The sequence below is a fragment of the Myotis lucifugus genome, unplaced genomic scaffold (assembly GCF_000147115.1).
Source record: "Myotis lucifugus unplaced genomic scaffold, Myoluc2.0 scaffold_109, whole genome shotgun sequence".
In the NCBI taxonomy this organism is placed as follows: Eukaryota; Metazoa; Chordata; class Mammalia; order Chiroptera; family Vespertilionidae; genus Myotis; species Myotis lucifugus.
The window spans coordinates 961023-988524 of record NW_005871157.1 but is presented as its reverse complement, the minus strand read 5'-3'; the positions used below and the strand labels follow the sequence as shown (position 1 = coordinate 988524).

Here is a 27502-nt window from a genome sequence, read left to right as displayed (position 1 = left end):
TCCAATGTAACTAGAATTTTAATTCTTAGAAACTTTGACCTTTTTGGTGACAAGTAATTAACATTCCTCAGATTAATAATACATTCACGTTTTTAAGAGTTCTATTTAAATAAAATATAAGACATATTCATTTACAGATTCAAAGCCAAACATAGGCAAACATATTAATATTTCAATGTCCTGTCATTTCAAAATACTTAGATATATAATAATTTTTACTATTTAACACAGCAAAACTCCGAAGTTTTAAGTTACCCAAAACCCTTCATTTTAGCCCAGCTGGTGTGCTCAGTGGTTGACCATCCACCTATGAACCAGGAGGTCATGATTCAATTCCCATTAGACGGCATGCAGAAACATTGATCAGCTGCCTCCTGCACACCCCCTACTGGGGATGTGCCCGCAACCAAGGTACATGCCCTTGACCGGAATCGAACCTGGGACCTTTCAGTCCACAGGTCGACGCTCTATCCACTGAGCCAAACCGGTCTCGGCAACTCCGAAGTTTTAAGTTACCCAAAACCCTTCATTTTAGCCCAGCTGGTGTGCTCAGTGGTTGACCATCCACCTATGAACCAGGAGGTCATGATTCAATTCCCATTAGACGGCATGCAGGGGGGGTCAGCCAGTTGATAAGTCTCTCTCATCATTGATGTTTCTATCTCTCCCTCTCCATTCCTCTCTCTGAAATAAATAAAAACATTTTTTAGAAACCCTTCATTTTAGTTATATCTTTTTATTATGTCTTAACTTTATGAAATTTTAAAACCAATTATTACCCAAGGTATTTTCTTGGCAAATTTTGTAACAGGGATAACATGACCTTGACAACTTTTAGGGGGCTGGAAAAAAGGGGAGGGATGGGGGACAGAAGGAGATAACAGACCCTGCAGCTGTTTCCAAGACTGCAACAACTCCTGGGCCTCCAGCTTTAATGTGAAAGTACCTTTTTTTTTCCTTTACAGAGTGGGCTGCTGCTTTTGCAGCCTGCTTGAGGGCTCTTCTGCAGCTCCAGCCCTTCTAGGAGAAAGACTTGGGGGGTTAGAAGGTTTATTTCCATATTTTTCTTCTTGAGTAGAATCCTTGTGATGTAACAACATGGAAATCCTGCATATAAGAGATCTTATCCTATTTCAAAACAAAACAAATCCTATTTCAAAAGAGAAACAACCTCTAAAGTAAATAAATGGTTATTCTCGCCCTGACCGGTTTGACTCAGTGGATAGAGCGTTGGCCTGCGGACTGAAAGGTCCCATGTTCGATTCCAGTCAAGGGCATGTACCTTGGTTGCGGGCACATCCCCAGTGGGGGGTGTGCAGGAGGCAGCCGATCGATGTTTCTCTCTCATCGATGTTTCTAGCTCTCTATCCCTCTCCCTTCCTCTCTGTAAAAAATAAATAAAATATATTTTTAAAAAATTAAAAAATAAAATAAAAAACAAGTGGTTATTCTCAAAAGGTGGGACTGGGGCATTAGCCTGAGAATCTTATCTCACACTTACCCAGCAAGGCAGATGACCTTCTTGCTCTTTGGTCTGAGGGTCTGAAGGATCTGAGTGGTGGAAAGCCCAAACAACAGGGACAGAGGATTCCCTGTGTTCATAAAACAGCGAGGAGCGAACTAAGTCCCCAAAAGATAAGAAAGCAAGCAAAGAACATCAGAACCAAAGATACATTACAGACAGAAATGAGCTCTTACTAGCTAAACGGTTCAGGTGGCTGATGCCTTGAGAGGGAGAGCAGGGAGGGTGTCCGAGGTTAAGAACTCTAGGCAGATGCTGGGAAGTTCCTGCAATCCTTGCTGTGGGTTCAGCCTGCCACAGCAGCTGAGGCCCCCAGCCAAGTGGGATATGCCCCATCTTTAAACAAATTAAACAACAGAGACACAAAATAACAATCAACAGAGACACTTAGGTACAGTATTTACAGGGTACAGTATTTACAGGCGTGCACAACCCACAGACAAGAGCTTTACACTGTACTTCTTATCTATCCAGCCACAGAAACCTCAGAATGCCCTGTGTTTAAAAAAAACACTGAAGCAAAGCAATGTCTCTCATCCCAGAGCCAATCAGGCTACGGGCTTGGGGACTAGGCAAGGACCAATAGAGGTCTCTTGCCACCCAGAGCTGATCAGGCTTGTCCAGACCAGAGGCAGTAAATGCCTCCCATACCATACACAGTGAATGCTTCCAGTGCCTTACAAAGAAGCTCAGATAAGAGGCAGCAAATGCTTTTCGTGTCATACAAAAATGCTGGATTCAACTTAGGTCTTAGGTGAGATGACGAGGATTGCTGAGGCTGCGACTGGGACTCAAGAAAATTCCTGGCAGTGCTGCAAATAAAAGAGTCCAGGCCTCAGCCCCAGGAACTCCTGGTCCAGGCAGCAAGTGGGATCCCCGGTATTCACCCCAAAGGAGTCCCCCTCTTGTGATGTCACCAGAAAATGAAACCTTTGTTTTTAAATGAGAAAACAAATAAATTACTTAGGAATAATGTTAAGCAATGGAAAAGGCATCATAGAGAAATAGTTTCAAGAGAGACAAATCAGTATTCCGTTTACATTTTTAGGCTCTGTCTGGTTTTGTCAGATTCCTTAGAAATTCTAGTATCAATCACCTAGTATCTGGGATTCTAGTTTGCACTGATGAATCTTGTGTGTCCTCAAGTCTAGATGGGAAGACATTTAAATAATACACATCGGCACCTATAGAAGATAGTGATTCAGTGGAAACTTGGACCAGGGTAGGCAATGCAAGGGATTGTTGATAGTGCAGGTTGATAGTGCTAGCACTTAGGTCACTCTCTTTCTAACTTAAAAATGAAGGAAATACATATGGTTTTTGTGAAAATGTAATGAGATATGTGTGCACGCTAGTGCCAGACACATTGTAAGTGCTCAACAGATTTTAGCCATTATTATTTCTAATTGAAATTCATGGGGAATAGGAAAAGGAAACCTTGTCAGAGGCAGGAGAAATCAGGGAGGCCTTCCTGAACATGTGAAGCTTGAACAGAATCTTAAAGGACCAGTAGAGAAGAGATGAAGGATTCCGGAAAAACAGCTTGAGCAAAAGTGCTACAAACAAATGTGTAATGCAAGTCAGGAAGACTGAAGAGTCCTGTCTGATGAAAGTGAGGGGCGTGTTTATATTTTAGGAAAGGCTAGAAATAGCAGGGCCTGATGATTGGGGGGTGTTTGAACTTGATGTGTTTCAGCTGGCAGAGAGGGAGTAGAAACCTAGGAAGCATTAGTGAGCTGGTCTGATGGCATTAGTGAACCAGACATAGGTGGTGAGTGCCTAGACCAGGATAGGGACAGTGAAATTGTAGAAAGGGTAGGTTCGTTTCTGAAAAAGCACTGATTGGATTTGGTGACTTGATTAAATATAGAGAAGGATGCACGAGAGGTGGCCATTTTTGAACTGGCTTTCTTTCAGGATGTCCGCTGTGTTGGCTGAGGACCCAGGAGTCTGCTGGGTTTTGTGTGTGTGTGTGTGTGTGTGTGTGTGTGTGTGTGTGTGTGTGTGTTTAATATATTTTTATTGATTTCAGAGAGGAAGGGAGAGGGAGAGCGAGATAGAAACATCAATGATGAGAGAGAATCATTGATTGGCTGCCTCCTGCACACCCCCTACTGGGGATCAAGCCTACAACCCAGGCATGTGCCCCTGACCAGAATTGAACCCGGGACCCTTCAGTCCGGAGGCTGGCGCTCTATCCACTGAGCCAAACCAGCTAGGGCATCTGTTGGTTTTAGGATCACTTGTGGGTTGGGGAGGGAGCGGTACATTTTGTTGCTGTTTGTGTTTATTGTTTAGCAAACTATAAGTAGCTTCCAAGGAACCTTTAAACTTTTCTTCCCTGGAATTCAAGGGATAGGAAATGACCCTCTTGATGGGAGCCTGAGAATGCCAGGAAAGCCATGTCTGTCTCTTACCAAGATAGGCCTGGTATTAGAGAGAAGGCTTCTTCATATTCCCCACATCCCAGGCCCACTGCTTACTTAGGCTGTGTAATCTTGGATAAATTCTCTAATTCCTCTGTGCCTCAGTTTCCTTATCTATAAAATGAGGTCTTAATAGTACCTCAGTCATAGTGAATATGGGATTTCAGTGAGTGACTATACACAAAGCAACTAAAACAATGACTAGTAGATAACAAGCACTAAGTGTTCACTACTAATATTATCACCACTCCCTCTTTTTAAATAAAAATCCTGAAAAAAGTCCAGAGTAGCTCTCTTGCCCAGGACTAGATTGGTTTTATAAATGGATACCTGCTCATCTTAATGTCATATACAAAGAGATGAGTGGCTGGGTTGCTCTCAGAATTTCTGCTCCTGTGTTGAGTCCCTTAGTCTTTACTGTATTCTTGTCTGCCTGTGCAGGTGATTTTTTATGATAGCGACTGGAACCCCACTGTAGACCAGCAGGCCATGGACAGAGCCCACCGCTTGGGGCAGACAAAGCAGGTTACCGTGTACCGGCTCATCTGTAAAGGCACCATTGAAGAACGCATTCTACAGAGAGCTAAGGAGAAGAGTGAGGTAAGCATGAGGCAGAGGAGGTACTACACGGTGAAGAAAATACCAAGTCCCACCCCATTGACTAGACTAAGACTCTCTTGCCTTTTGTTGGTCTGAAGGGGCTAAATTTTTCCTGGATGGAAAATAAAATCAGGAGGGGGAAAAAAAAGAAGAAAGAAAAAATCAGGTCCTATAACAATACTAACCTCTTACTTCCCTGGCTGTTTCTCACTCCTTTTCTACCAGAATGGAGTTTATCGCCTAGATCTAGCTGTTGTTCATGTGGAGAGGACACTAGTCATGGCCCTCATGCTTGTCATACTTTCACAAGCTCTCACCCTGGTTCTCTCAATCTGATCAGGTTCTGAATAGTGGCCAGATTTGTTAATTTCCAAAGAAATTGTCCTTTCTCTTTAGAAAGGAATAAATAATCTAGATGAGCCAGTCAGCAGAATGAAAAAGAAAATAGGGGCTCCAGGGGCCTCCCCGGTAGAAGGAGAAACATGTTTCTTTCTTTTGGAGGTTTGCCGTTATGGAATAGATGCCTGGGTGTGACATTTTGATCTGCTTTGTGTAGATTCAGCGGATGGTGATTTCTGGTGGGAACTTCAAACCAGATACCTTGAAACCAAAAGAGGTGGTTAGTCTTCTTCTAGACGATGAAGAATTGGAAAAGAAACGTATGTACTCTAAACCTCTTATTAATGTTCTCTCCTCCCTACAAAAGATGTTTCTCTGGCCCCACACGTCTGAAAATGGAAGAGACCCTTGGCTGTGTGCCAAGGGTAGGCAAAGCCAAAGACTTTATTTGGGGGGAAATATTTTTATGTTAATACTAGAGGCCTGGTGCATGAAATTCATGCAAGAGTAGGCCTTCCTTCCCCCAGCTGCCGGCACCAGCTTCCCTCTGGCACCTGGGCCCAGGCTTCCCTCGCAGTCCCGGCTTCGTCCTGAAGGACGTCTGGTCTAATTAGCATATTATGCTTTTATTATTATAACCAAAATAAAGATGTGTTATGGAATAGAAGGTAAAATTCCTGTAATTTTTAAGTTAATATGACTTTAAATAAATTTGCACCAGGAAGGCTATATCCTTAGACTCCTCCGCAGTAATAATTTTACTCTGTTCTGCCCAGAGAAATCTTTTTATGGAGAAGAAGTGCACTGCTGTAACATACAAACCATTCTCCCATGTATTACTAGCTTTTGAGAACAGTGGGTTTCAGACTCACCTTGTGAGCCTCTGAGAACTTACGTAGCATCACATGATGAAGCTCCTTTCTTATGTGCTTACATTTGCCACCACCTTCTGAAAACCTTTTGGGACTCAAAACCACACTTGATCTGTGCAATGCAGAGATACTGAATGACTGAAAAATAAAAGAGAAAAAAGAGCAAAAGCAAAGAAAGGCCCATCATAATTAAACTGAATCATAGTTTGAGCCAAAAACTGTTAAGAATCCAAGAACTGCCCTTGCCTGTTTGGCTCAGTGGATAGAGAGTTGGCCTGTGGACTGAAGGGTCCCGGGTTGGATTCCGGTCAAAGGCACATGCCCAGGTTGCAGGCTCGATCCCTAGTTGGGGGCGTGCAGGAAGCAGCTAATCAATGATTCTCTCTCTTCATTGATGTTTCCATCTATCTCTCTTTCCCTCTCCCTTCCTCTCTGAAATCATTAAAAATTAAATAAACGAATGAATGAATGAATCCAAAAACTCTTTTCCTTCTCAAAGTTAGAAAACCACCGGTTGGCTGACTTGGACAGATAGAAGTCATACTTTGGAATATAAATATCAAAGGATGTGGTCACTTTATTTTTTTTTTTTTAAGATTTTTTAAATTGATTTTTAGAGAGAGAGGAAGGGAGAGAGAGAAACATCGATCTGAAAGCACAACATCGGCTGCCTCCTGCATGCCCCCCTCCCAGGGTTCAAGCCTGCAACCCGGGCATGTGCCCTGACTTGGAATTGAACCAGTAACCCCTCAGTGCACAGATGATGCCCAACCAACTGAGCCAGACCAGCCAAGGCAGGATACGGTCACTTTATTTATTTATTTTTTAAAATATATATATTTTATTGATTTTTTACAGAGAGAAAGGGAGAGGGATAGAGAGTTAGAAACATCGATGAGAGAGAAACATCGATCAGCTGCCTCCTGCACACCCCACACTGGGGATGTGCCTGCAACCAAGGTACATGCCCCTGACCAGAATCGAACCCGGGACCCTTCAGTCCGCAGGCTGATGCTCTATCCACTGAGCCAAACCGGCTAGGGCAGGATACGGTCACTTTAATTTCAAAATGAGAATTATGATTGCCCCAGATACTTCATATGATTTTTATTTTCTTAATAGTACGATTGCGGCAAGAAGAGAAACGGCAGCAGGAAGAAACCAACCGAGTCAAAGAGCGCAAGCGCAAGCGGGAAAAGTATGCGGAGAAGGTATCTCAAGTTTGGGGTGGCTGACAAGGACTGGTGGGGTGCGAGGCAGTACCTATAGAAAAGGCTTCGGAATACGTGCCTTGCCATCTTGGTTACTGGTTGGTTATACAGCTCCAGCTGTGTTCTATTCTTACTGATATTAAGAGGTCATTAGATCCAATCCTTCTACCATGACGCTGCTAGTGTACCATTCATTCAGTGTCCTTTACCACTGGAAAAATAAACCTCTGCCCAGCTTAGTCTGTGCCGTTTGTCTCCCTTATTTCAGGAGTTAGCCCATTAGTTTTGACTCATTTATTATATGTCCAAGGACTGTTGGTTTGGAACTACTTTACTACCTTCTAGTAAGGTATTTTTTTGGTGGGTTTGGCTTACCTTTGGGTTGTACTGCCCTTCTCATCTTCATCTTCCCCAGCCCTGGTTTGCCCCACTCTTGAACAAGTTAGCCACCTGAGCTTCAGGCATCTCGGTAGCTTTGGGCCCTCAAGTCTGACAATTGCATATGCTCCATTTCCCTGGACTTTTTGGTTTATCTGAAGCATATTGATTGGCCACATGTTAAAATTGGTTGTTTTAAGTGGAGGTCAGCTTCTTCCCTTTACCCACACTTGTATTGGACCTCGTGTCCCTCAGGGCCATACAGCCTTGATAGTCAGCAGCATAAGAGCCTGTGTATATTATATCATCATCTTCCAGTAGATACACTAGCTCTTTCTATTGGAAAGCCCACACCCTAGATTGTACCTCTGCTAAGCAGCACTGTTTTTAGCCTGAAGGATGCCCCCATTACAGTTTGTACCCACTATGGTTACAAACCTGAGAAGTCCCAGAAATGAAGGATCATATTCCTGCTTAGCCTGGGCTGCCATCTCTACCCAGTTCCTCAGATTCTCTTGTATGACTCCATCCTCAAATCTCTAACCCATTACTTAGTGCTATTTAGAATTAAAATATTGTTGACATTCAGAAACAATATCAAAGGAGGGAAGATTGTTTTCTCATACAGGACATTGTAGGGTTTACTGGGTTTGCATCAGATGCCATCCTTACTCTGAGCATAGAAGTTTCAGATAAAGACCCAGTGACAATATGACCTACACAAAGATATACCTTTTTGTTGTTGTTAATCCTCACCCTTGGATATTTTTCTATTGATCAATAGAGAGAGTGGAAGGGAGAGGGTAAGACAGAGAGAAACATCGATGTGAGAGAGACACATGGATTGGTTGCCTCCCGCACATGTCTCAACCAGGGCTGGGGATCGAGCCTGCAACCGAGGTATGTGCCTTTGATCCAAATCCTCTATCCACTGAGCCAAACCAGCCAAAGATATACCATATTAACCCTAATACAGGTGCAGAAACAAAAGCAGTTAGGTGGATGTGAGTCCCAGAATTTTCCAAGCACATTGTGTGATTGATTCCAGGTCCCTAATCTAGACCTGCTAAGTGTAGCTCAGTCACTCACCTCTTAAGCTTTTACATATAAAGTGAGGAAATATGACCAAAAAATAACAAAAAAAATTATTCCTTGTGTATGATAAGAACCTTCATTCTCTTTATGCATATTTAAAATGAAGGCAGAGTAAAAACAGATGTGCAGGAAATATGCTAATGGCATTAGCCCTCCATCTTGTAAGACTGCATCAGTGCAACCCCCGGTGAGTGCTGCAGCTCGGACACACACGCCAGAGCTGGCTGTGCACTTTGCCCCGTGAGGATTAAGCTGGGTGCAGCTTTCAGTGTGACTAGCCTACCTTTCAACTCTGTATTATTGTGGTAGAATATACATGAACTCTTTTTTTTTTTTTTTAATATATTGATTTTTTTTAGAGAGAGGAAGGGAGAGGGATAGAGAGTTAGAAACATCGATGAGAGAGAAACATCGATCAGCTGCCTCCTGCACACCTCCTACTGGGGATGTGCCCACAACCAAGGTACATGCCCTTGACCGGAATCGAACCTGGGACCCTTCAGTCTACAGGCCGACGCTCTATCAGCTGAGCCAAACCAGTTAGGGCTACATGAACTCTTTTTTTAAAAGAATGTATTTTTTATTGATTTCAGAGACGAATGGAGAGAGATAGAAACATCAGTGATGAGAGAGAATCATCTATCGGCTGCCTCTTTCTTACCCACACTGGGGATCGAGCCCACAACCCAGGCATGTGCCCTGACTGGGAATCGAACCATGACTATCTGGTTCATAGGTTGACGCTCAATCACTGAGCACACTGGCCGGGCTACATGAACTCTTATTAAGCCATCCCTTTCCTGCTTCCATAAGAGTGTTTTTAAAAAAAAAATACATTAATTGCAAAAAATAAAACCTAGTTTAAAAAGTCAAATTTATTCCCTGACTCCACTTTTCTTTTGGTGTATATCCTCCTGCTTTGTCCATATGTCTTGTTTTGTGTGTTCCCAGAAAAAAAAAGAAGATGAATTGGATGGGAAAAGGAGAAAGGAGGGTATGAACTTGGTGATCCCATTTGTTCCCTCGGCTGATAACTCCAACCTCTCTGCTGATGGGGACGATTCCTTCATTAGCGTGGACTCAGCTATGCCCAGCCCTTTCAGTGAGGTGAGTCTCCTTTTAGGTGCCTTCATCACAGCAGGGGGACTGTCCTGACCTTGTAGTGGTTGCTTCTCCTGAAGTATTCCTGCCTTTTAGAAGGAGGTTGCACATAAAATCCATAAGAAAAAGAGCAAATGAGGGCAGGCTGGCTTCTCTGGAATTAAAGCAGGGACCTAACCCTCAGGAGTTAAAGCAGGGACCTAACCCTCAGGAGAAGCCAGGCAGGAGGGGTAAATAGTGGCAAGACTTGAGAAGCACGTCCTCACATAGGTACCAAAGCACAGGGAGGAGTAGTGATCTCAACCCTTCCTCCTCTAGATCTCCATCAGCAGTGAGCTGCACACTGGCTCCATTCCGCCTGACGAGAGCAGTAGTGACATGCTGGTCATTGTGGATGACCCAGCCTCTTCAGCCCCGCAGTCTCGAGCCACCAACTCTCCCGCTTCCATCACAGGCTCTGTCTCGGACACCGTGAACGGTGAGTGGTGCTGCTGTCCCCTACAACTTGGATCTGGACCACTGCCTCAAGGAAAGTGTTGGTTTAGTTGTGGGATGAGGTCCTGATTCCTTCTAGGATAATGGCTTTCTCTACTTCCTTTAAAGAGAAGTAGAATGGAGCAAAAGGAATTTGTAGGGTCGTCCTTTCATTAGCCTGTCAAGTGAAGGGAAAAGAGAAGGTTAGGGAAATCAAAATAAGAATTTTATAAAGATTTCACACTTCCTTGTTTTCTAGTCATCCCAGCCTTTCATATTTCACCCTTATTTCTGCTAGTTCAGTTAGCTTTGGTGGGCCTTTCCTCACTTTGTTCTATGGGGCCCAGGCTTCTGTGTCTCGAGAAGCTCTAGGGCTAAGCTTGGGAGTACAAGTTGACTCTCCGAGGCAGGTGCATTGGAGTGTGCAAGTGGGTCTCAGGTAGCCAGTCTCTGGGGTCCACTTAGTCATGATCTCATTAGAGAAGAGGGTCGGGAGTAATGGAACCGCTCTTGAGGAGTCGGCCTGCTAGCTGCTTAGAATTCTTACTAACTCGGTGTGACTTGGAGGCCCAGCCATTAAATGAGGACATAGACTTCCCTTGAAGTCCTGAAACGAACACCCTTAGAGCCAGCCCTCCCTGTCAGGGAAGATTCTGTTAATATATGAAGAGATTGACATTTTTCCTCTTGGCCCATTGGTTTCCACAGGAATTTCCATCCAGGAAATGCCAACCGCAGGACGTGGTCACTCAGCCCGAAGCCGAGGCCGCCCCAAAGGTTCGGGAAGCACAGCCAAAGGAGCAGCGAAAGGCCGGAGCAGGAAATCCACCGCGGGCAGTGCAGCGGCCATGGCGGGGGCCAAAGCCGGGGCTGCGGCAGCGTCCGCGGCCGCCTTCGCTGCATACGGGTACAACGTGTCTAAAGGTACGGAGGCCTGGAAGCTAGGAGGGCCCCCTCAGGGCAGGGACAGTCTGCTGAGCATTCGACCAGGAGCAGGCAGGACACCCCAGTCCAGGAAGCTCCTTCCCAAAGCCCATATCGGGCTCTGCTTCTGCGTTGAGCAGTCCTGACTCTCCCTTGTCCTGTGACTAGTGCAGGGCCGCCTTCGAGGTGGAAGTAGCTGTGAAAAGAGAGCTGAATTTCTGGACTGTCTACTTTAAACAGTCAGAATTGTTTCTGCTTTGAGAACAGATGTTTTTCCCAACCCCCATATGCAGGCTAGCGTAGTTAACATTTACCCAGCAATGTGGTCCATCACTTTAGGTATTAAGCACTTGCTGTGTGCATAGGATATAACACATGGACCTTGCTCTTGGGTATATAATAGAAGTAGGAAGGGAAAGCTGTACATGGAATATGTTTAACAGCAGTACAAGGCAGTATGTGTACACTGAATGAAAAGAGAGAGGCCTTAATTGCGGTTGTAGATCAAAAGGAGGAACCACGGAACTGATGACCAAGTAGCCAGACTATAATTCAGAAAGGAGAAGGGTGAGGAAGGATTTGGACTGGCGACGAAGTTGGCAATGACCAAGGCGGGCATATTGGGGGTTACCGAGCAGGTCAGTCAGGCTGCTTTGAAAAACAGCAGTGGGAGTCAAGGTTGGCAAGACTGGAGGGGGCAAGAGCTTACCAAGGATTTAACAATGGGCTCTGGAAATTTTGAGAAAGGAGATGGCTGTTGTGACCATGACAAGTGGGGGAGCAGCTGTAGCAATGGAATGTAGGACATCCGAGTTGGTAGGAGGGGAGCTCCTGTTTACAGACCTCTCTCCCCATTTAAAACATGGTCTCAGTATTTGGCTCATAGGATTTTTGTAGCAAGTAAGGGCTTTATTGAGTAGAGTACTGAGTAAGTGCTAGTTCACCTCCCCTTCCTCCTCCTGTAGGGATGCCAGCTTTCACTTATTTGTTCATTGAACAAATGTAAAGATAATAGCCTAGGCCAGTGTTTCTTAACCCTACCACGTCTTTGGAAAACAACAATCTTGCCAGCAGTCAAGGCTGCTGTGGCAGAGTCTCACTCATCAGACTTTCTCCTGGAGCCCTGACCTGAAGAGGGCAGGAGGGACGAAGGAGTCAGCAAGGGCTAGAGTGTCAGAGAAAAATCAATAGTGCTTGCCTTGGCCAGGTATCTCAGTTGGTTAGAGCAGCGGTCACCAACCTTTCGGACCTCACGGACCACCAGTGGTCTGCAGACCATCGGTTGGCGACCACTGGGTTAGAGCATCTTCCTGATGTGCCAAAGTTGTGGGTTTGATCCCCAGTCAGGGCACACACAAGAATCAACCAATGGCCCTGGCCAGGGAGCTCGGTTGGTTGGGGTGTTGTCCCGTACACCAAAAGGTGGCAGGTTTGATTCCCTGTCAAGGCACGTACCCAGGTTGCAGGTTCGATCCCTGGTCAGAGTGTGTGCGGGAGGCAATTGATCAATGTTTCTCTTTCTCTCTCCCTTCCTTTTTAAAAATCAACTGATAAATGCATAAGTAAGTGGAACAAATTCTCCCTTTCTTCCCCTCTCTCTCCCCCTTTCTTCCTCTCTCTCTCTCTTAAAAAAAAAAAAAATACATTAGTGCCTAGAAAGTTACAGCTCATCCCTCACCCTTGGCTTCCCCACATGGTGTAATGTGTGCTCTGTCCTTGAGCACCAAGATGTTACCTTACTCCCTGCTGACGGGTCATGTAGGCAGGGCTGGGTAGGTGTCATATTTCTATTTAAAAAGTACATCCCTCTTACTGAAAAACAAAACAGTTGACAGGAAGAGCAAGCAAATGTGCTAAGAAGAGATTGGCAGGAGGGGTTGCCCACGACCTCTCCTCCAGTAACCAAGGTCATGCCTGAGGCAGCTCAGACAGGACTGGCGCTCACGTTCTTGTCTCCTTCTCCGTCTCCACAGGAATCTCTGCCAGCAGTCCTCTGCAGACATCTATGGTTCGGCCTGCTGGCCTTGCTGACTTTGGACCTTCAAGCGCCTCTTCTCCCTTGAGTTCCCCTTTGAGCAAAGGAAATAATGTTCCTGGGACACCCAAGAGCCTCCACTTGACCAGCAGCCTAGCCCCAGACTCCCTGGTCCGGAAGCAGGGCAAAGGCACCAACCCGTCTGGAGGACGGTAACCACCTAGGCCTCCAGCTTCCTTCAGCCAAACCACATGCTAGAGGTCTAGCCTGCAAATGGTCTTTGGATGGCTTGCCCGGTGCAGCATCTTACATCCCAGGTCAGAGGGCAGAGGTGACCAGTTGCAGCAGGTGAAGGACGGCAGGTGGTTAGTTGAGCACTTTTATCACCTGTGGCTCAAGAAGTGTGCTCTGGGGTTGCCTATAGGAAAAAGGCCAAGGACGGGGATCAGCCCCGCAGCATCTCAGATGAACGTCTTAAACCTCATACGGGGAAGGGCCTGACGGAGCCCCTGCAGGTGCTCAGGCACACTGTCTCCGTTCCCATTCCGCTCTTCAGCTCTGGTCCTGTCCCTTGCAAAGGCTTCACAAGTGTGGTGAAGAGCCTTCTGTGGTGGAAACTTCTTTTAGAGCTGGGATTTCCTATCGGACTAGGAAGGGAGGAAATCATGTATCTGGCATGCCCAGTCTTTGGGTAACTGCCCAGGTCTCTAAACCCCATTTGTCAGAGTGTCACCGTTGGAGAGCAGTGAGTGCAAAAGGCAGTAGTGGCCTGTGAGGGTGACAGAAGCTAGAGGAAGCAGGCCTGGAGGCAGTTGTTTTCCTAGCGTTTCCTCCCCATCCTGCATGGTTCACACCAGGGAACCTTCAGGTCCCACCAGCAACAGTAGCAGCAGCTCCCACTTGGGACTCCCAGAAGCCAGTAAAGAGACCAGGAGCCACCTCAGTCAGCAGGACAGCCTCACGCCCTCTCACAGGCTCCCCTTGCCCTTCCTGAATGCACAGTCTCCCCGCCCTTGCCCTTCAGCCCCCTGCTTGGCTGTATGCACTGTCTGTATTGCACTGAGAAAGGAAGGGACAGCAGGAGTGAGGAGGAGAGGATGGAGAGGGGGCGAGCTCAGCACCCACCCTCCCAGCCCCGCCCCACAGCCTGAGCTTGCTTCCCTCCAAGAGAGGCTACGGAAGGTGTCTGCATGGGAGGTGTTTCTGCCTGCCCGGCCTGATGTTCCTGGTGGAGCAGGTGCTTCCAGGCGAGCCAGCCTCTAATTTGCACACATGAAAATCGCGGAATTGAATTTAGATAGATTAATTTTTAAAACTTTTTTTGGAGTAGGGGTGGTAGGGGAATCATTTAATTTAAATCATTAAGATTTCCCTGCCTAAACCCAGACTCCTATGTACAGATGCTATTTAGAGGGAATCAGAAAAATGCCAAGCCTTTTTTCTCTTTGAATGTGCTGTCTATTTTTATAACTGAACTTGTACATATGTATAAAGAGAGACACATCTTTCTTTTACTAACTGGAGAAAAAAATCTTAAATAAAATGGAGTGAGATAATTTTATGTAAATTGGAGTGTCTGTGGTCTTTGCAGCTGCCTCTCCTTAGGGGTATTTGGGTTTTTGGTGGGGGTGTATGGCAGGATAAAGGGGAGACAGCCCCAACCTCATTCCTATGGTCAGAAGGGACAGGTGATCAGTGGGACAGGGATGTTTCTGTGACATTTCTTCTGTAGTATCCTTGATGGGATTTATGAGTTTGCCTGGCGTGCCGAGGCCAAGGCCCTTGGGATGTGGTCTGGTTACGACTAGGACCTAGACTCCAGGGCTTACCAGTAGGTGTGGGCAGCTTGGCCAGTCCCCCATCAGGCAGTTACATCGTGGTAACTCTGACGAGTTCTTTCTCCTAACCACAGCAACAGAACATCCTGCGTGTGCAGTGCAGGGTGGGCAAAAGTAGGCTTATAGTTGTTTGTATGAAAAATAGTACAAAAACAAATAATAATACAAGAATAAACTCTGTCTTGTGTACTCACAACTGTAATCCTAATTTTGCCTACCCTATATATAAAATCTCCATCTAATAGCAACTTCCTGGTCCCAGTTTCTAAAACTGTGATATGGCCTGGCCGGTATGGCTCAGTGGTTGAGCATTGACCTAAAAACCGGGAGGTCACGGTTGATTCCCCGTCAGGGCACATGCCCGGGTTGTGGGGTCAATCCCCAATAGGGGGCGAGCAGGACGCAGCTGATCAATGATTCATCATTGATGTTTCTATCTCTCCCTCTCCCCCTCTCTGAAATAAGTAAGAACATATTTTTTAAAAAAAACAACAAACAGAAATATGTATACAAATACATGTGTATAAGCCCCAGAAAGTAGCCCATTTGAAGTCTCAGTACACACTGGATCCATTAAGCCAGCAGAGATACTGTAAGTCCTCTAACATCCTTGATAGGTTCTTGGAAACTGAAACTTTAAGCAAAATGAGTATAAGAAAACCAATTTACCATATGTTAAGTGATATAAACAAGAATTAAGTTTCTGTAGCATATTTGTGGTCACAAAACATCACCAAATTTCTAAATAAAGTCCCAAAATATTTCTCATATTAAACATTGGAATAAATATGAGCTATACATAAATTTAATAAAGATTCATAAAAACAAGATAATTATTTTCCAAACTGCTTATTCCAGTTCAGGGTCTTTGGTGCTGGAGCCTGTTCCGGCAGCTCAGAGCGCAAGGAAAACCCAACCCTGGACAGGATGCCCGTCACAGGGCGCACTCAGCCCCCCACTCACTCAGTGCGGGACAACTTAGACCCACCCGTTCCGACACGCACGTCTTTGGGATGTGGGGAAACCAGAGTACCCCGAGAAGCCACGCCGACATGGGAGAACATGCAAACTACACAGACAGTGGCCCCGCCGGGAATCTTCTTTTCCTCTTCAACCTTATAATGAGACATCTTTGCTCGAGGACCTGCTATATGCTATAAAACATACTGCGACAGGAATTCAGTATTCTCAAGGTTAGCTGTGCTTGTAAGAATCACGAAAGAAAACAGTGAAATAGGTTACTGGGAATTCCAAAGACATCCAGGCTTTGAAAACAGCTCTCTGATCAGTTGGAAAGAGTGAGTTCCCAGCCTGGACAGGCAGTTGGTGTTTCTCTGAGCTAACACACTGGCATGCTCTTGCATCACCTGTGAGCAGGGCTCACACTGTTCCCAAGTTTGCTGGCAGTGGCCTCCCGAGCTTTGGCTCACCCTGCACACCCGGGAGAGGTGGGCTGGCTCTTGGGCACCTGCTGCTCCCAGTCACAAGGCCCGGCCTTCTCATTTTGTTGATCTCCAGTGGCACTGTCAGGTACACTGGGTCTTGTTCTTGCTGGCAAACTTGACCAAGGCCTCACACAGAACAAACCCGTGTCAGTTTCCCAACTCACTTTGCCCTACTGTCATCACCACTGTGGCTTCCAGTCAACAAGCCCACTAGGATGGGTTCTCTTCAATTACTACTCAGCAAGGCCCCTGACAATCCTGCCAGAGTCTTGCCGAGGCCGCACGGCCGCCTCTGGGGATCTGGCAGCTCTGAGATCCCTGCATGGCTTTGCCCAGACGTGATAGGCTAGTGCTCTCCAGAAAAGCGTGTTAAGTTTTGGATCAGAGCCTTCCATTCTCCTCTGACCCCAAACATAGGACCATACTCCCCTTTCAGCCATTTTCAATTCAATCCCTGAAGAAACAGCCAACAGCCTTAATGTGCCTTCTCACCTGTCCCTCCCTTACCTGAGGGTAGGGGGATGGAACTTGAATCTTAAAAGTGAAGGTTTCAAACTCTAACAATTTCCAGTCCCGAAGTTACGATTCATGCCCTGTCTACCCCACTTTCTGAAGACTTGTCCATCTCCCATGTGAGAGCTAGTTTACCTTATGAACCAGGGGGCCAGCCCCTTAACATACAGAAAAGCTGGGAGGCCTCCCACCCAGCTACAAGAAGACACGTCCTAGAGTGCAGGTGTGGGCTCCATCACAGTGAGGGCCGACCCTTCAGCCACAGGCTCACCTTGCCACGGGAGCCAGCTCTGGGAGTCCCAGGTCAGGGGGTTTGAAGAGTGTGGATCTGTCGGAGCAGTCCTGGAAATGCAGGGCCTGCACTAGGCTTACTATCAATTTCTGTGCCTAGAGCTTTGTTGAAGCACCCAGGACTCTGGAGACCCACCTGGGACTTACATGGGTCTCTCTGGTCCTGAGGGTTGGGCTGGGCAAGGAGGCTGGTAGTCCGCACTGAGCAATGAGCTGGGTTTTTCTGTGCAGCCTTGCCCTGGTGTCTGCCAGCCTGTTCCATCCAGAAAGCCTCACTGCTGGCTTTCAGATGCAGTCCACACACCCTTGCTTTGGTCCCTCACAGCATATCACCTGCCATTAGAAACAGTTCCTTAGCTCCCGAGGCCCTGGCTGGTGCGGCTCAGTTGGTTGAGCATCGTCCCATACACCAAGAGGTTGCCAGTTCAATTCCAGGTCAGGGGACATGCCCAGGCTCCATCTCCAGCAGGGGACGGGCAGGAGGCAGGTGATGGGTGTTTCTCTCACGTCCATGTTTCTTTCTTGCTAAAATCAATAAAAACATTTTTATAAAATACCAAACTGAAGCCCTAGTTCGTTTGGCTCAGTGGATAGAGCATCGGCCTGGGGACTGAAGGGTCCCGGTTTTTATTCCGGTCAAGGGCACATACCTCGGTTGCAGGTTTGATCCCCGGCCCTGGTTGGAATGTGTGCAGGAGGCAACCAATTAATGTGTCTCTCTCACATTGATGTTTCTCTCTGTCTCTCCCCCTCCTTTCCACTCTCTAAAAATCAATGGAAAAATATCCTCAGGTGAGGATTAACAAACATAAATAAATAAATACCAAACTGAGGAGCTTGGGCAAGATGAGTGGGTTTTAGCTGGCCTCTGGCGTTTCAGAGATCCTCACATGTGCCCCAAGGGTTGTCGTGAGTGATGAGCTAAGGCAGTGATGGCGAACCTTTTGAGCTCGGCGTGTCAGCATTTTGAAAAACCCTAACTTAACTCTGGTGCCGTGTCACATATAGAAATTTTTTGATATTTGCAACCATAGTAAAACAAAGACATATTTTTGATATTTATTTTATATATTTAAATGCCATTTAACAAAGAAAAATCAACCAAAAAAATGAGTTCGCGTGTCACCTCTGACACATGTCATAGGTTCGCCATCACTGAGCTAAGGGGACATGAGCCTCCCAAATGGACTAGAGCAGCTCTGCTTTCTCCTACTGCAGGTAAAGATTTTGGGTGGAGTTTAGCTGTAAGAGAGAGAAAAAAAGAAACCTCTAAATCATTCCTTAAGCAATGCTTCCCAAACTTTTATATGCATATGAATTACTTTGGAATCTTCTTAAAATGCAGATTCAGTTTTGGAAGATCTAGGATGAGATCTGAGACTGAATTTCCAGCACATCCCAAGTGATGGCCTTGCTGCTAGTGCTTGGGCCACACCTGGAATTACAAGGCTTTAGAGCACCCTCCAGCCCTGCCAGTCAGAATAAACTGACCGCTGCCCCCACCCCAGCTAGGCAGCCCTGTGTGGGAAATACAACTTTATTTTTCCTGTTTTTGGTCTTAATCCACCTAATGACAGAAAATGAAATCTTAGCATCTCCAGGAAAATGCAGTCCCATATGTGTTTTCTCGGGGGTTTTTTTGTTTGTTTGTTTGGGTTTTGTTTTGTTTTTAACTGTTAATTCAGAGAGCATTGGAGATCTTGCTCCCTCGCACATATCATGAGTTTGACTCAAACACATAAAATTTCAAAAAAAACTGTCAATCCATGATTTTCTCCATCACCTTTCTCCCCTGGGCAGCACCTCTGTTAGACATATAAGGTACAAGAAAGGGTCTCTTATCTGCTGTCTCTCTGTCCTGTGTGGCCTCCACCAAGAGGTAGCCTCTGTAATTGCCGGCATTCCCTGGAGGGTCTGTGATCCCTGGAGTCTCTGTTTTCTGCTGCTTGTCTTCTTATCATGACCACCAGACTCCTCAGGGTCAGTCTTTCTGAGTGAATTCCTGAGCCCTTCTCGGGACATGGAGAAACTTGGCTGCTTCTCTGAGGCTGCCGGAGTGTGGTGAGGCCGTGCAATTTGGGAGGCAGCCGTGGTCAGTGCCGGCTGCCCAGTTGAGTCATCTTCATGATGCTCATTCAAACCACTTAAATGTGGAGGGCAGGGTCCCTTCTAGAGAAAGCAGGGCCTCTGGCTATCTTGAAACCTTGGGCCCAGGCACTTGCTCTATGGTAGTAAATGGTGCTAAGCAAGGCACCTGCCCGGGGGAGAGGCCCCCACATGGAGGCTCCTGAGGATTCTGGATGCAGGCGCTTGGGCTATTTCAGTCCTTATGGTAATGACCTACCCATTTGCACCCAGGAAATGTCTGGGCAAACAGTGCCAGGACTGGGCTATGGAGATGCTAATCCCAGGTGGCAGCCCCCAGGGCTGGGTGATAGAGGAGGGAGAAGGAAAGATGAGAAGGAAAAGGAGGAGGAGGGAAGACATGCCTGAGGCCCACTTCCTGGGTGTTGAGGGCCCTGAGGAAGCTGGGTGCCTCCCTTATCACCAGGCCTCTGGCCTCTTCCTATGATCTCACTTTGTTTTGGTTTTTGGTTCGAGACACATGGATTGCTTGCCTCCCACACGCACCTCAACTGGGGCCAGGGATTGAGCCTGCAACCCAGGTACGTGCCCTTGACTGGAGTAGAACCCGCGGCCCTTCAGTCCATGGGCCGAAGCTTAACTACTGAACCAAACTGGCTGGGCCCTCTGCTCCATGTTGAACTCCTGGTTCCCCACTAGCTACTGCCCCAAATGAGCATTTTACTTCTCTAATTACTTATGGGTTTTCTTGCTCATCAAAATAAGGATACGAAGTAAAAGCAGGACTGGACAGGGGAAGTTACAAAGCTCAAGATGATATCTGTTTCCCACGGTCCCTGGTCCACAGTTCTTGGCACCTTGAGTGAGAGAAACAAAGATCCCTGAGTGGGAGGCTTCCCAACTCCTAATTCCCTCCTTGGAGGTAAGAGTTCCTTCCCCAAGTGCAGGGGAATGTGCTCCTGTGAGCAGCCCTGCAGGGCCTGTGCCTCTGCCCACCGGCTGGTGGGATCTCCTTGTGTTGGGTCCCAAAGCTCAAGAAGAAATAACCTGGCCTCAAGGCTCGGTGGCCTCTCTGGGTCTCACCTGGACTGGGCTTAGGCCGGCAGCCTGTGAGGGAGAAGGAAGCAGGGACACAGAGGGCCCAAGGAGCCAGCGGGGAGTTTTCTAAGCCCCCAGACGGCTGATGGCCCCCAGAGCAGCTCTCTGGGAGGATGTCTCACCCCTCACTGCCACCAGCACCCACCCACAAACTTCACCTGAGTCAGGCCCCCCCCTTGCCTATTCCTGCTGCCAGAGGAGAGGGAAGGGGCTTCCTTCCCATTTCCCAGGTGAGGGGTCCCGAACGGCCCCGAGCAGCTCCGCTCCTTGCACCTGTGAACCTTGAGAAGGAAGATGTCTACCAAGAAGGACTCCCCATGGTTAACTGGGCTCAAGTTTGTAACCAGAGTCTAACAGCCATTGCTGACAGAGGCCTGCACTGCAGGGAAAAGCCGTACCCGGAGCTTTCAGCCTCCTGCCTCCTGAGTCAACCCTTATCAGGGAGTTCCCAGTTTCCGCTTTCTACTGAGACTTGCCATCCATTCAGAACTGCACAACTTGGACCAATCAGAACTGTACAAATGTAGATGCTTCATTTCCACTTGGGGATCTGGGCGGGGAAATTCCCCCATAAAAGGCAGCCTTCCCTCTGTCTTGGGGGAGCGCACTTTCAGTTTCCACCTGAGGCTGTGCTTCCTGGGTTTGCAAACTGTTCAGCTGAATAAAATCTCTCTCCCCACCTCGGGTTGGTAATTGTTGTTGACACACCCTTGAAAAGCCATGATGCCATGGGCCTGGGAATGTCTGAGGAGGGCAGTCTGCGGGAGGGGGCAGGGGTTTGGGGGCAGTGCAGCACCCTGGTCTCAGTTTGCACTCAGCCCAGTGGGTTTGGAAAAAGCAGCATAAACTGTTACCAGAATCTTTCTGAATAACTAGGTCTTTCAGAGAGCTGACATTTAATTCTTTGAAGCACCAGGATTTATCTTGGTTAGAACTCTCTTTACTATATATATTAAATATATATATTTTTAATATATATATTTATATATTTTAATTGATTTCAGAGAGGAAGGGAGAGGGAGAGAGAGATAGAAACAACAATGATGAGAGAGAATCATTGATTGGCTGCCTCCTGCACGCCCCCGACTAGGGACCGAGACTGCAACCTGGGCATGTGCCCTTGACCGGAATTGAACCCGGGACCCTTCATTCCGCAGACTGACACTCTATCCACTGAGCCAAACTGGCTAGGGCTTTAATAGAATTTTTTTATGTCATTGCTTAAACAAACCATACAGAACATATTTTTTCCTGAGGACCTGGGTCATGTGAGCGTCCAGTGGTCAGGTCCCCTATGATACGACTGCCATATGTCTAACACTAAATGATGCTGACAGCTACACTGCTGCAATTTAGTCTGCTTTGAATAGGACCTGTGCAACTTCAGTGTGTTACCTAATTCAGAACTTCTGAACCAATGAAAGGTATTCTGAAGGAGGAATTGTGGGATCTCCTAGGAATAAAGTAATTGAGCTCAGTGCCTGCCTCTGTCAGTCCTGCCTTCTGGTCCTCTGTTGGGCTCCAGTACCTTAATGTTCTAGGTAAGCCAAGTGTTCTAGATAGGCATGTTCTGGTTTGAACCAGTTTACTAAATCTCTCTCTCTCTCTCTCTTTCCATTTATAAATTTTAATACCTGGGAACAGGTCTGCCAAGGGGTCTAGGCGATAGGTTGGTGCACGCTCTCTACTGGAAGGCAATCTGAAGGCATTGTAAGCAACTACAGTCCATCATTCAGTGAGAGCGAGGACAATAGAACAGGTGATCTCCAAGGCCAGTGTCATTGAAGCTGACCTGGCCTTCCTCCCTCCTCCGTGCTTCACCATCATGGGAACAGGCGGTCATCCCTGGGGACTAACTGCAGATGGACACTTGCTATTGACATTGGGCTGCTGGGGTTCCCAAGATGGAAATAAAGAGGAAACCCCAGAGAAATTCCCAATCAGGTGTTATTAAGCTTATGCTCCAGCACCAGGGAGGCACACAGGAGAGGCAGGGCCTCTGAGCTGGGTCAGGGGCTGGCCCTGCTTGGCTGCTTTTACACGCGGGGAACGAAGCAAGCTGTTCAAAAAGGTGAGCTTTTTTGAAAAAGGCGGGCTTGTGGAATTTCCCATTTCAGTGGTGGGTGACTCCCTTTTCCAGCTGTGCTGCCTGGTATGTTTGCACCTGTGCTGTGGGGGCAAGATGGCAGCCTGCTCGTTACTGCCACCTTAGGCCGTCCTACAACGACGAGCCCTGACCAGCTGCGGGTCTGCTGTTTAAGCAGGTGGTGAAGCTAAAAGGGAGGTAAGACCAGGTAGCTCTGTTTCTGAGTAGGGAGTGGAGAGGTGGTGACGTTTTTTCTCTAGTTCCTTTGTCCACCTGGTCTCAACTTGGCTTCCTGGCCACCTGGTCATTTCATGCCCAGGTCCAGGTCCCTGTGCTTTCTCACACTGGTTGGGCCATAAATCCTCTGACCAAATCATGTCACTGCTTACATTGGAGTAACACACGTTGTGTAACAGAGACCCTAAAATGCAGTGGCTCGGCAAGATATAAATCCATATCTCTCTCACGATGTTATAGAAGACCAGAGAAAAACCAAGCAACGCCTAGAGAAATGGAGTTACACAGCTTTATTACGCCGGCGGGCTCAGAGGAATATGTCTCTCAAATTCTGAGTAAAGCAACAAGGAGTTTTTTTTTTTTATAAAAGAGCCTTATGTATGCTTAGTAGATATCTCGCAGGAAGCCTGTAGCCTTGAGTACAACACAGTTCTATTCAGTTAACTAAAAAAAACACCTGGCATGAGAGCACGGGAGTATCAGTCCCTTACGTTAGATGACTAGCCTACAAGGTCAGACAGCTAAGTTTATCTTCCCTATTATTCAAGCAAGCGTGAAGCGTATGTTTATAGAAGCTAAAAAGCAAAGTTAATTTATAGAACAAGGGATCGTCTAAAAATAGCAGAGTTGACTCACAGAACAAGGGACCATCTAAATAGCAGAGAATTTCAAACAGCAGTTTTACAAAATAGAGGTTACTATGCTTCAGGTTGACAACACAGTTTGGTTCTGCTTCTCTGGGAAGGCTCCAAATGTTGGGAAAGTTCAACTAAAAGTGTTATAGGAAGAATTAGCCTGTCGCCTTCTCAACGTAAGAGTTTGAATGTGTATGTGTTCTATACCATCCTTTCAGGTTCCATCTTGTTTCTCTGCCATGTCCACGCATTGTCCACATCTGCATGGTCAATGCTGGTTTCCGGAAACACCTTATAGGAAGGAGGAAGACGGGGAGGAGGCTCACCTGCTGTCTTAAGAGTTAGACCCTTGCCCTGGCCTGTTTGGTTCAGTGGTCAGTGGTCAAAGCGTTGGCTGGCACATGGAAGGGTTGTAGGTTTGATCCCTGCCCCCCCGTCTGGGTGCAAGCGGGAGGCAACCAATCCATGTGTGTCTCTCACATAAATGTTTCTCTCTCCCTCCCTCCTCTCTCCCTTCCACTCTCTCTAAAAAATATCCTTGGGTGAGGATTCACAAAAAATAAAAATATAATAAAAAGTTAGACCCTTGAATGGCTCACAGCACTTTGGCTCACATTCTATCAGAGAGAGCTTTAGACCTGCTTAACTGCAAAGGAGGCTACCATATAATTATGGAAGAAAAGAACAGATTTAAATGGACAGCTGTTAGACACAACATCCCAAAGGAAAATTGGCAAATGTATTTACTCAAGATTGATTGATTGATCAAGTACCTTCTATGTGCTGGGCTTGTACATGAATAGAAAGTGTGTGTGTGCCCCCACACACACGCAAATGGGTAATAATCTTAAATGTTCAATCTTATTAATAATGAAAGAAATGCAAAATAAAACAACAATGAAGATTCTAAGCTTTTCCTGTCAGATTGGCTGAAATTTGTTTTTAAATGAAGGAGTTGGGGGGAGATATAAGCAGATAGGCTTTATCACAAACTTCTGGTGGGATCAGAGGCTGATTTGCTGTGAAACATTGTATTTACGCTTTGGACACCTCACTTTGCATGGGCCCTTGGTGCACAGGTGGCAGGAGCACTGCTCCAGCCTCGAGGACCCGCTCAGGCCTCGGAAGAGGGGGTCCTGGGGCTATTCTTTGACCCCCAGTGATAATCCAGTGTCCAGACTCCATTGTCAACCCCAAGGAGAATGATCTGAACACTGTTCCACCTTGACCCAGGCTTTCTGGCCAAGAAGCCCCCCACGAACTGGCCGGGTTGGGGGCACCAGGGCAGCGAGGGAAACCATGCCTACGAGGTCAGTGAGCAAGCCTAGCCTGAACAGGCATCGCTGACAAAGTTACAGAGGTGGCACTAGGACACTTTCCAAAACTCTCAATAATAAAAAATAAATATGAAACATGCTATAAAAAGACATTTTCTTCCTATTCTTTTTACAGAAAGTGACCATGCAATATCACTATTCTTGAAAAGGCAATTAAAGTATATGCAGCCCTGCCCAGCCGGTTTGGCTCAGTGGTTGAGCATCGACCTATGAACCAGGAGGTCACGGTTCCATTCCAGGTGAGGGCACACGCCTGAGCTGAGGGCTTGATCTCTAGTGTGGGGCGTGCCGGAGGCAGCCGATCAATGATTCTTTTTGAAATACAAAGAAGCAAAAAACACCCAACCGGACAAACAAAAAGAAAAAAGAATCCAAAAATACGAAGATAGTATATGCAGCCCTTCACACCCACTAGGATGCCTGAAATAAAAAAGACAAATGTTGATGAGGATGTGGAGAATTGGACTCATTCATTCCTTGTGGAGATATAAAATGCTGCATGTGCCTTGGAAAACAGTTTGTCAGTCCCTTAAAAAATGAGAGAGTTGCCCTAACCGGTTTGGCTCCGTGGATAGAGCATCAGCCTGGGGACTCAAGGGTCCCAGGTTTGATTCCAGTCAAGGGCATGTACCTTGGTAGCGGGCACATCCCCAGTAGGGGGTGTGCAGGAGGCAGCTGATTGATGTTTCTAACTCTCTATCCCTCTCCCTTCCTCTCTGTAAAAAATCAATAAAATATATTTTTTTAAAAATGAGAGAGTACACAAAAGTTACTATGATGATTAATTTTATTTGGTCAAACATTATTCTGGGTATTTCTGTGAGGCTGGGTTTTCTTGTTTATTTGATTGGTTAATCCTCACCGAAGGATATTTTTTCCACTTTTTAGAAAGAGTGGAAGGGAAGCGGGAGAGGAAGAGAGAGAGAGAGAGAGAGAGAGAGAGAAGAGAGAAACATCCATGTGAGAGAGACACATTGATTGATTGCCTCCAACATGCACCCCGACTGGGGCCAGGGATCAAACCTGCAATCCAGGCATATGCCCTGACAGGGAATTGAACCATGACCTCCAGGTTCATAGATCAACCCTCACCCACTGAGCCACACCAGCTATCTGTATTCTTTTTCTTAAAGAGGGCTCTCCCAAATTGCAAAAGCTCTAGGCCTCCTGCACCCAGATGCCAGGGTGGGAATGTAAAGTGATAATCTTATATGGACAACTTGATGATATGTGTCAAGAATTTTAGAAATATGCACGCCCTTTGACCCAGCCATTCTACTGTTCGAGATCTATTTCCAGGGAGTAATCGAGTAAAGCAGACATTCTCAACTTCGATGCAGGTTTTTCAGTAGAGTCATTAAGAGGGAGAATGAAAAGGAAGTAAACTTTCCTGGTGGTAAAATTGTGAATGCATTTTTTTTATTTTAATTTATTATTTTTTTATTCCTTATTGTTGAAAGTATTATATATGTCCCCTTTTCCCCCATAGACCTCTCCCAGCACTCGCCCCCCGCCCAGGCCTTCACCACCACCCCCATTGTCTGTGTCCATTGGTTATGCTTATATGCATACAAGTTCTTTGGTTGATCTCTTAGCCCACCCACCCACCTCCAAGGTTTGAAGGGCTGTTTGATGCTTCTATGTCTCTGGATCCATTTTTGTCCATCAGTTTTTGTTCATTATATTCCACAGATGAGTGAGATCATGTGATATTTATCTTTCTCTGACCGGCTTATTTCGCTTAGCATAATGCTCTCCAGGTCCATCCATGCTGATGCAAATGGTAAGAGTTCTTTCTTACAACAGCATAATATTCCATTGTGTAGATGTACCACAATTTTTTATTCCACTCATCTGCTGATGGGCACTTAGGCTGTTTCCAAATCTTATCTATTGTAAATTGTGCTGCTATGAACATAGGGGTGCATATGTTCTTTCTGATTGGTGTTTCTGGTTTCTTGGGATATATTCCTAGAAGTGGGATTACTGGGTCAAATGGGAGTTCCATTTTTAATTTTTTGAGGAAACTCCATACTGTTTTCCACAGTGGCTGCACCAGTCTGCATTCCCACCAGCAGTGTACGAGGGTTCCCTTTTCTCCACATCCTTGCTCTTCATTTGTTGATGATAGCCATTCTGACAGGTATGATATGGTAGCTCATTGTCATTTTGATTTGCATCTCTCGGATGATTAGTGAATTTGAGCATGTTTTCACATGTCTGTTGGCTTTCTATGTGTCCTCGTTCAAAAAGTGTCTATTTAGGTCCTTTGTCCATTTTTTGATTGGATTGTTTATCTTCCTTTTGTTAGGTTGTACGAGTTCCCTATAAATTTTTGAAATTAAACCCTTATCAGATATAACATTGGCAAATATGTTCTCCCATGCAATGGGCTTTCTTGTTGTTTTGTTGATGGTTTCTTTTTCTGTCCTAAGAGATGTATCGGTAAATATATTGCTACGACATATGTCTGATATTGTGAATGCATTTTTAATTCATTATACCATTCTGTATTTTCCAAAACTTCTACTTGACCATGTGTTATTTTATATATAGTTATAATAAGCACTATTCATAAAGAAGCACAGAAAGCCACTCTATCGACACAGCGAAGCATAAAAAATGCCGAGACAAAGAAACAGGACACAAATGACAGAAATGGAGGAAAGCAAACTACTGGATATAGAGTTTAAAACCACACTTTTAAGATTTTTCAAGAATTTTCTAGAAACTGCCGATAAACTTAATGAGACCCTCAAGAAATCTAGTGAGACCCTCGATGTTGTGATAAAGGACCAACTAGAAATTAAGCTAACACTGACTGAAATAAAGAATATTATACAGACTCCCAACAGCAGACCAGAGGATCGTAAGAATCAAGTCAAAGATTTGAAATACGAAGAAGCAAAAAACACCCAACCGGACAAACAAAAAGAAAAAAGAATCCAAAAATACAAAGATAGTGTAAGGAGCCTCTGGAGACAACTTCAAACGTACCAACATCCGAATTATGGGGGTCC

The 27502-nt window shown here is 46.0% G+C and overlaps 1 protein-coding gene and 1 pseudogene across 7 annotated transcripts in view; both read left to right on the top strand.

The window, feature by feature from the left end:
• The window catches only part of INO80 (INO80 complex subunit), a 146958-nt gene extending 129468 nt beyond the window's left edge, over positions 1-17490 (top strand). For 4 of the 7 annotated variants that reach the window (XM_023757479.1, XM_023757481.1, XM_023757480.1 and 1 more), the window contains 7 exons: positions 4390-4548; positions 5105-5207; positions 6882-6970; positions 9395-9550; positions 9863-10022; positions 10727-10942; positions 15614-17490. In XM_023757479.1, coding sequence (XP_023613247.1) covers positions 4390-4548; positions 5105-5207; positions 6882-6970; positions 9395-9550; positions 9863-10022; positions 10727-10942; positions 15614-15915 — 1185 coding nt within the window. In that variant the 3' untranslated portion in view covers positions 15916-17490. The other 3 variants (XM_006093035.3, XM_023757482.1, XR_002830330.1) reach the window with 3 other exon arrangements.
• Positions 17491-19024: 1534 nt separating this feature from the next.
• Positions 19025-27502, top strand: part of LOC102420348 — an 11479-nt pseudogene continuing 3001 nt past the window's right edge.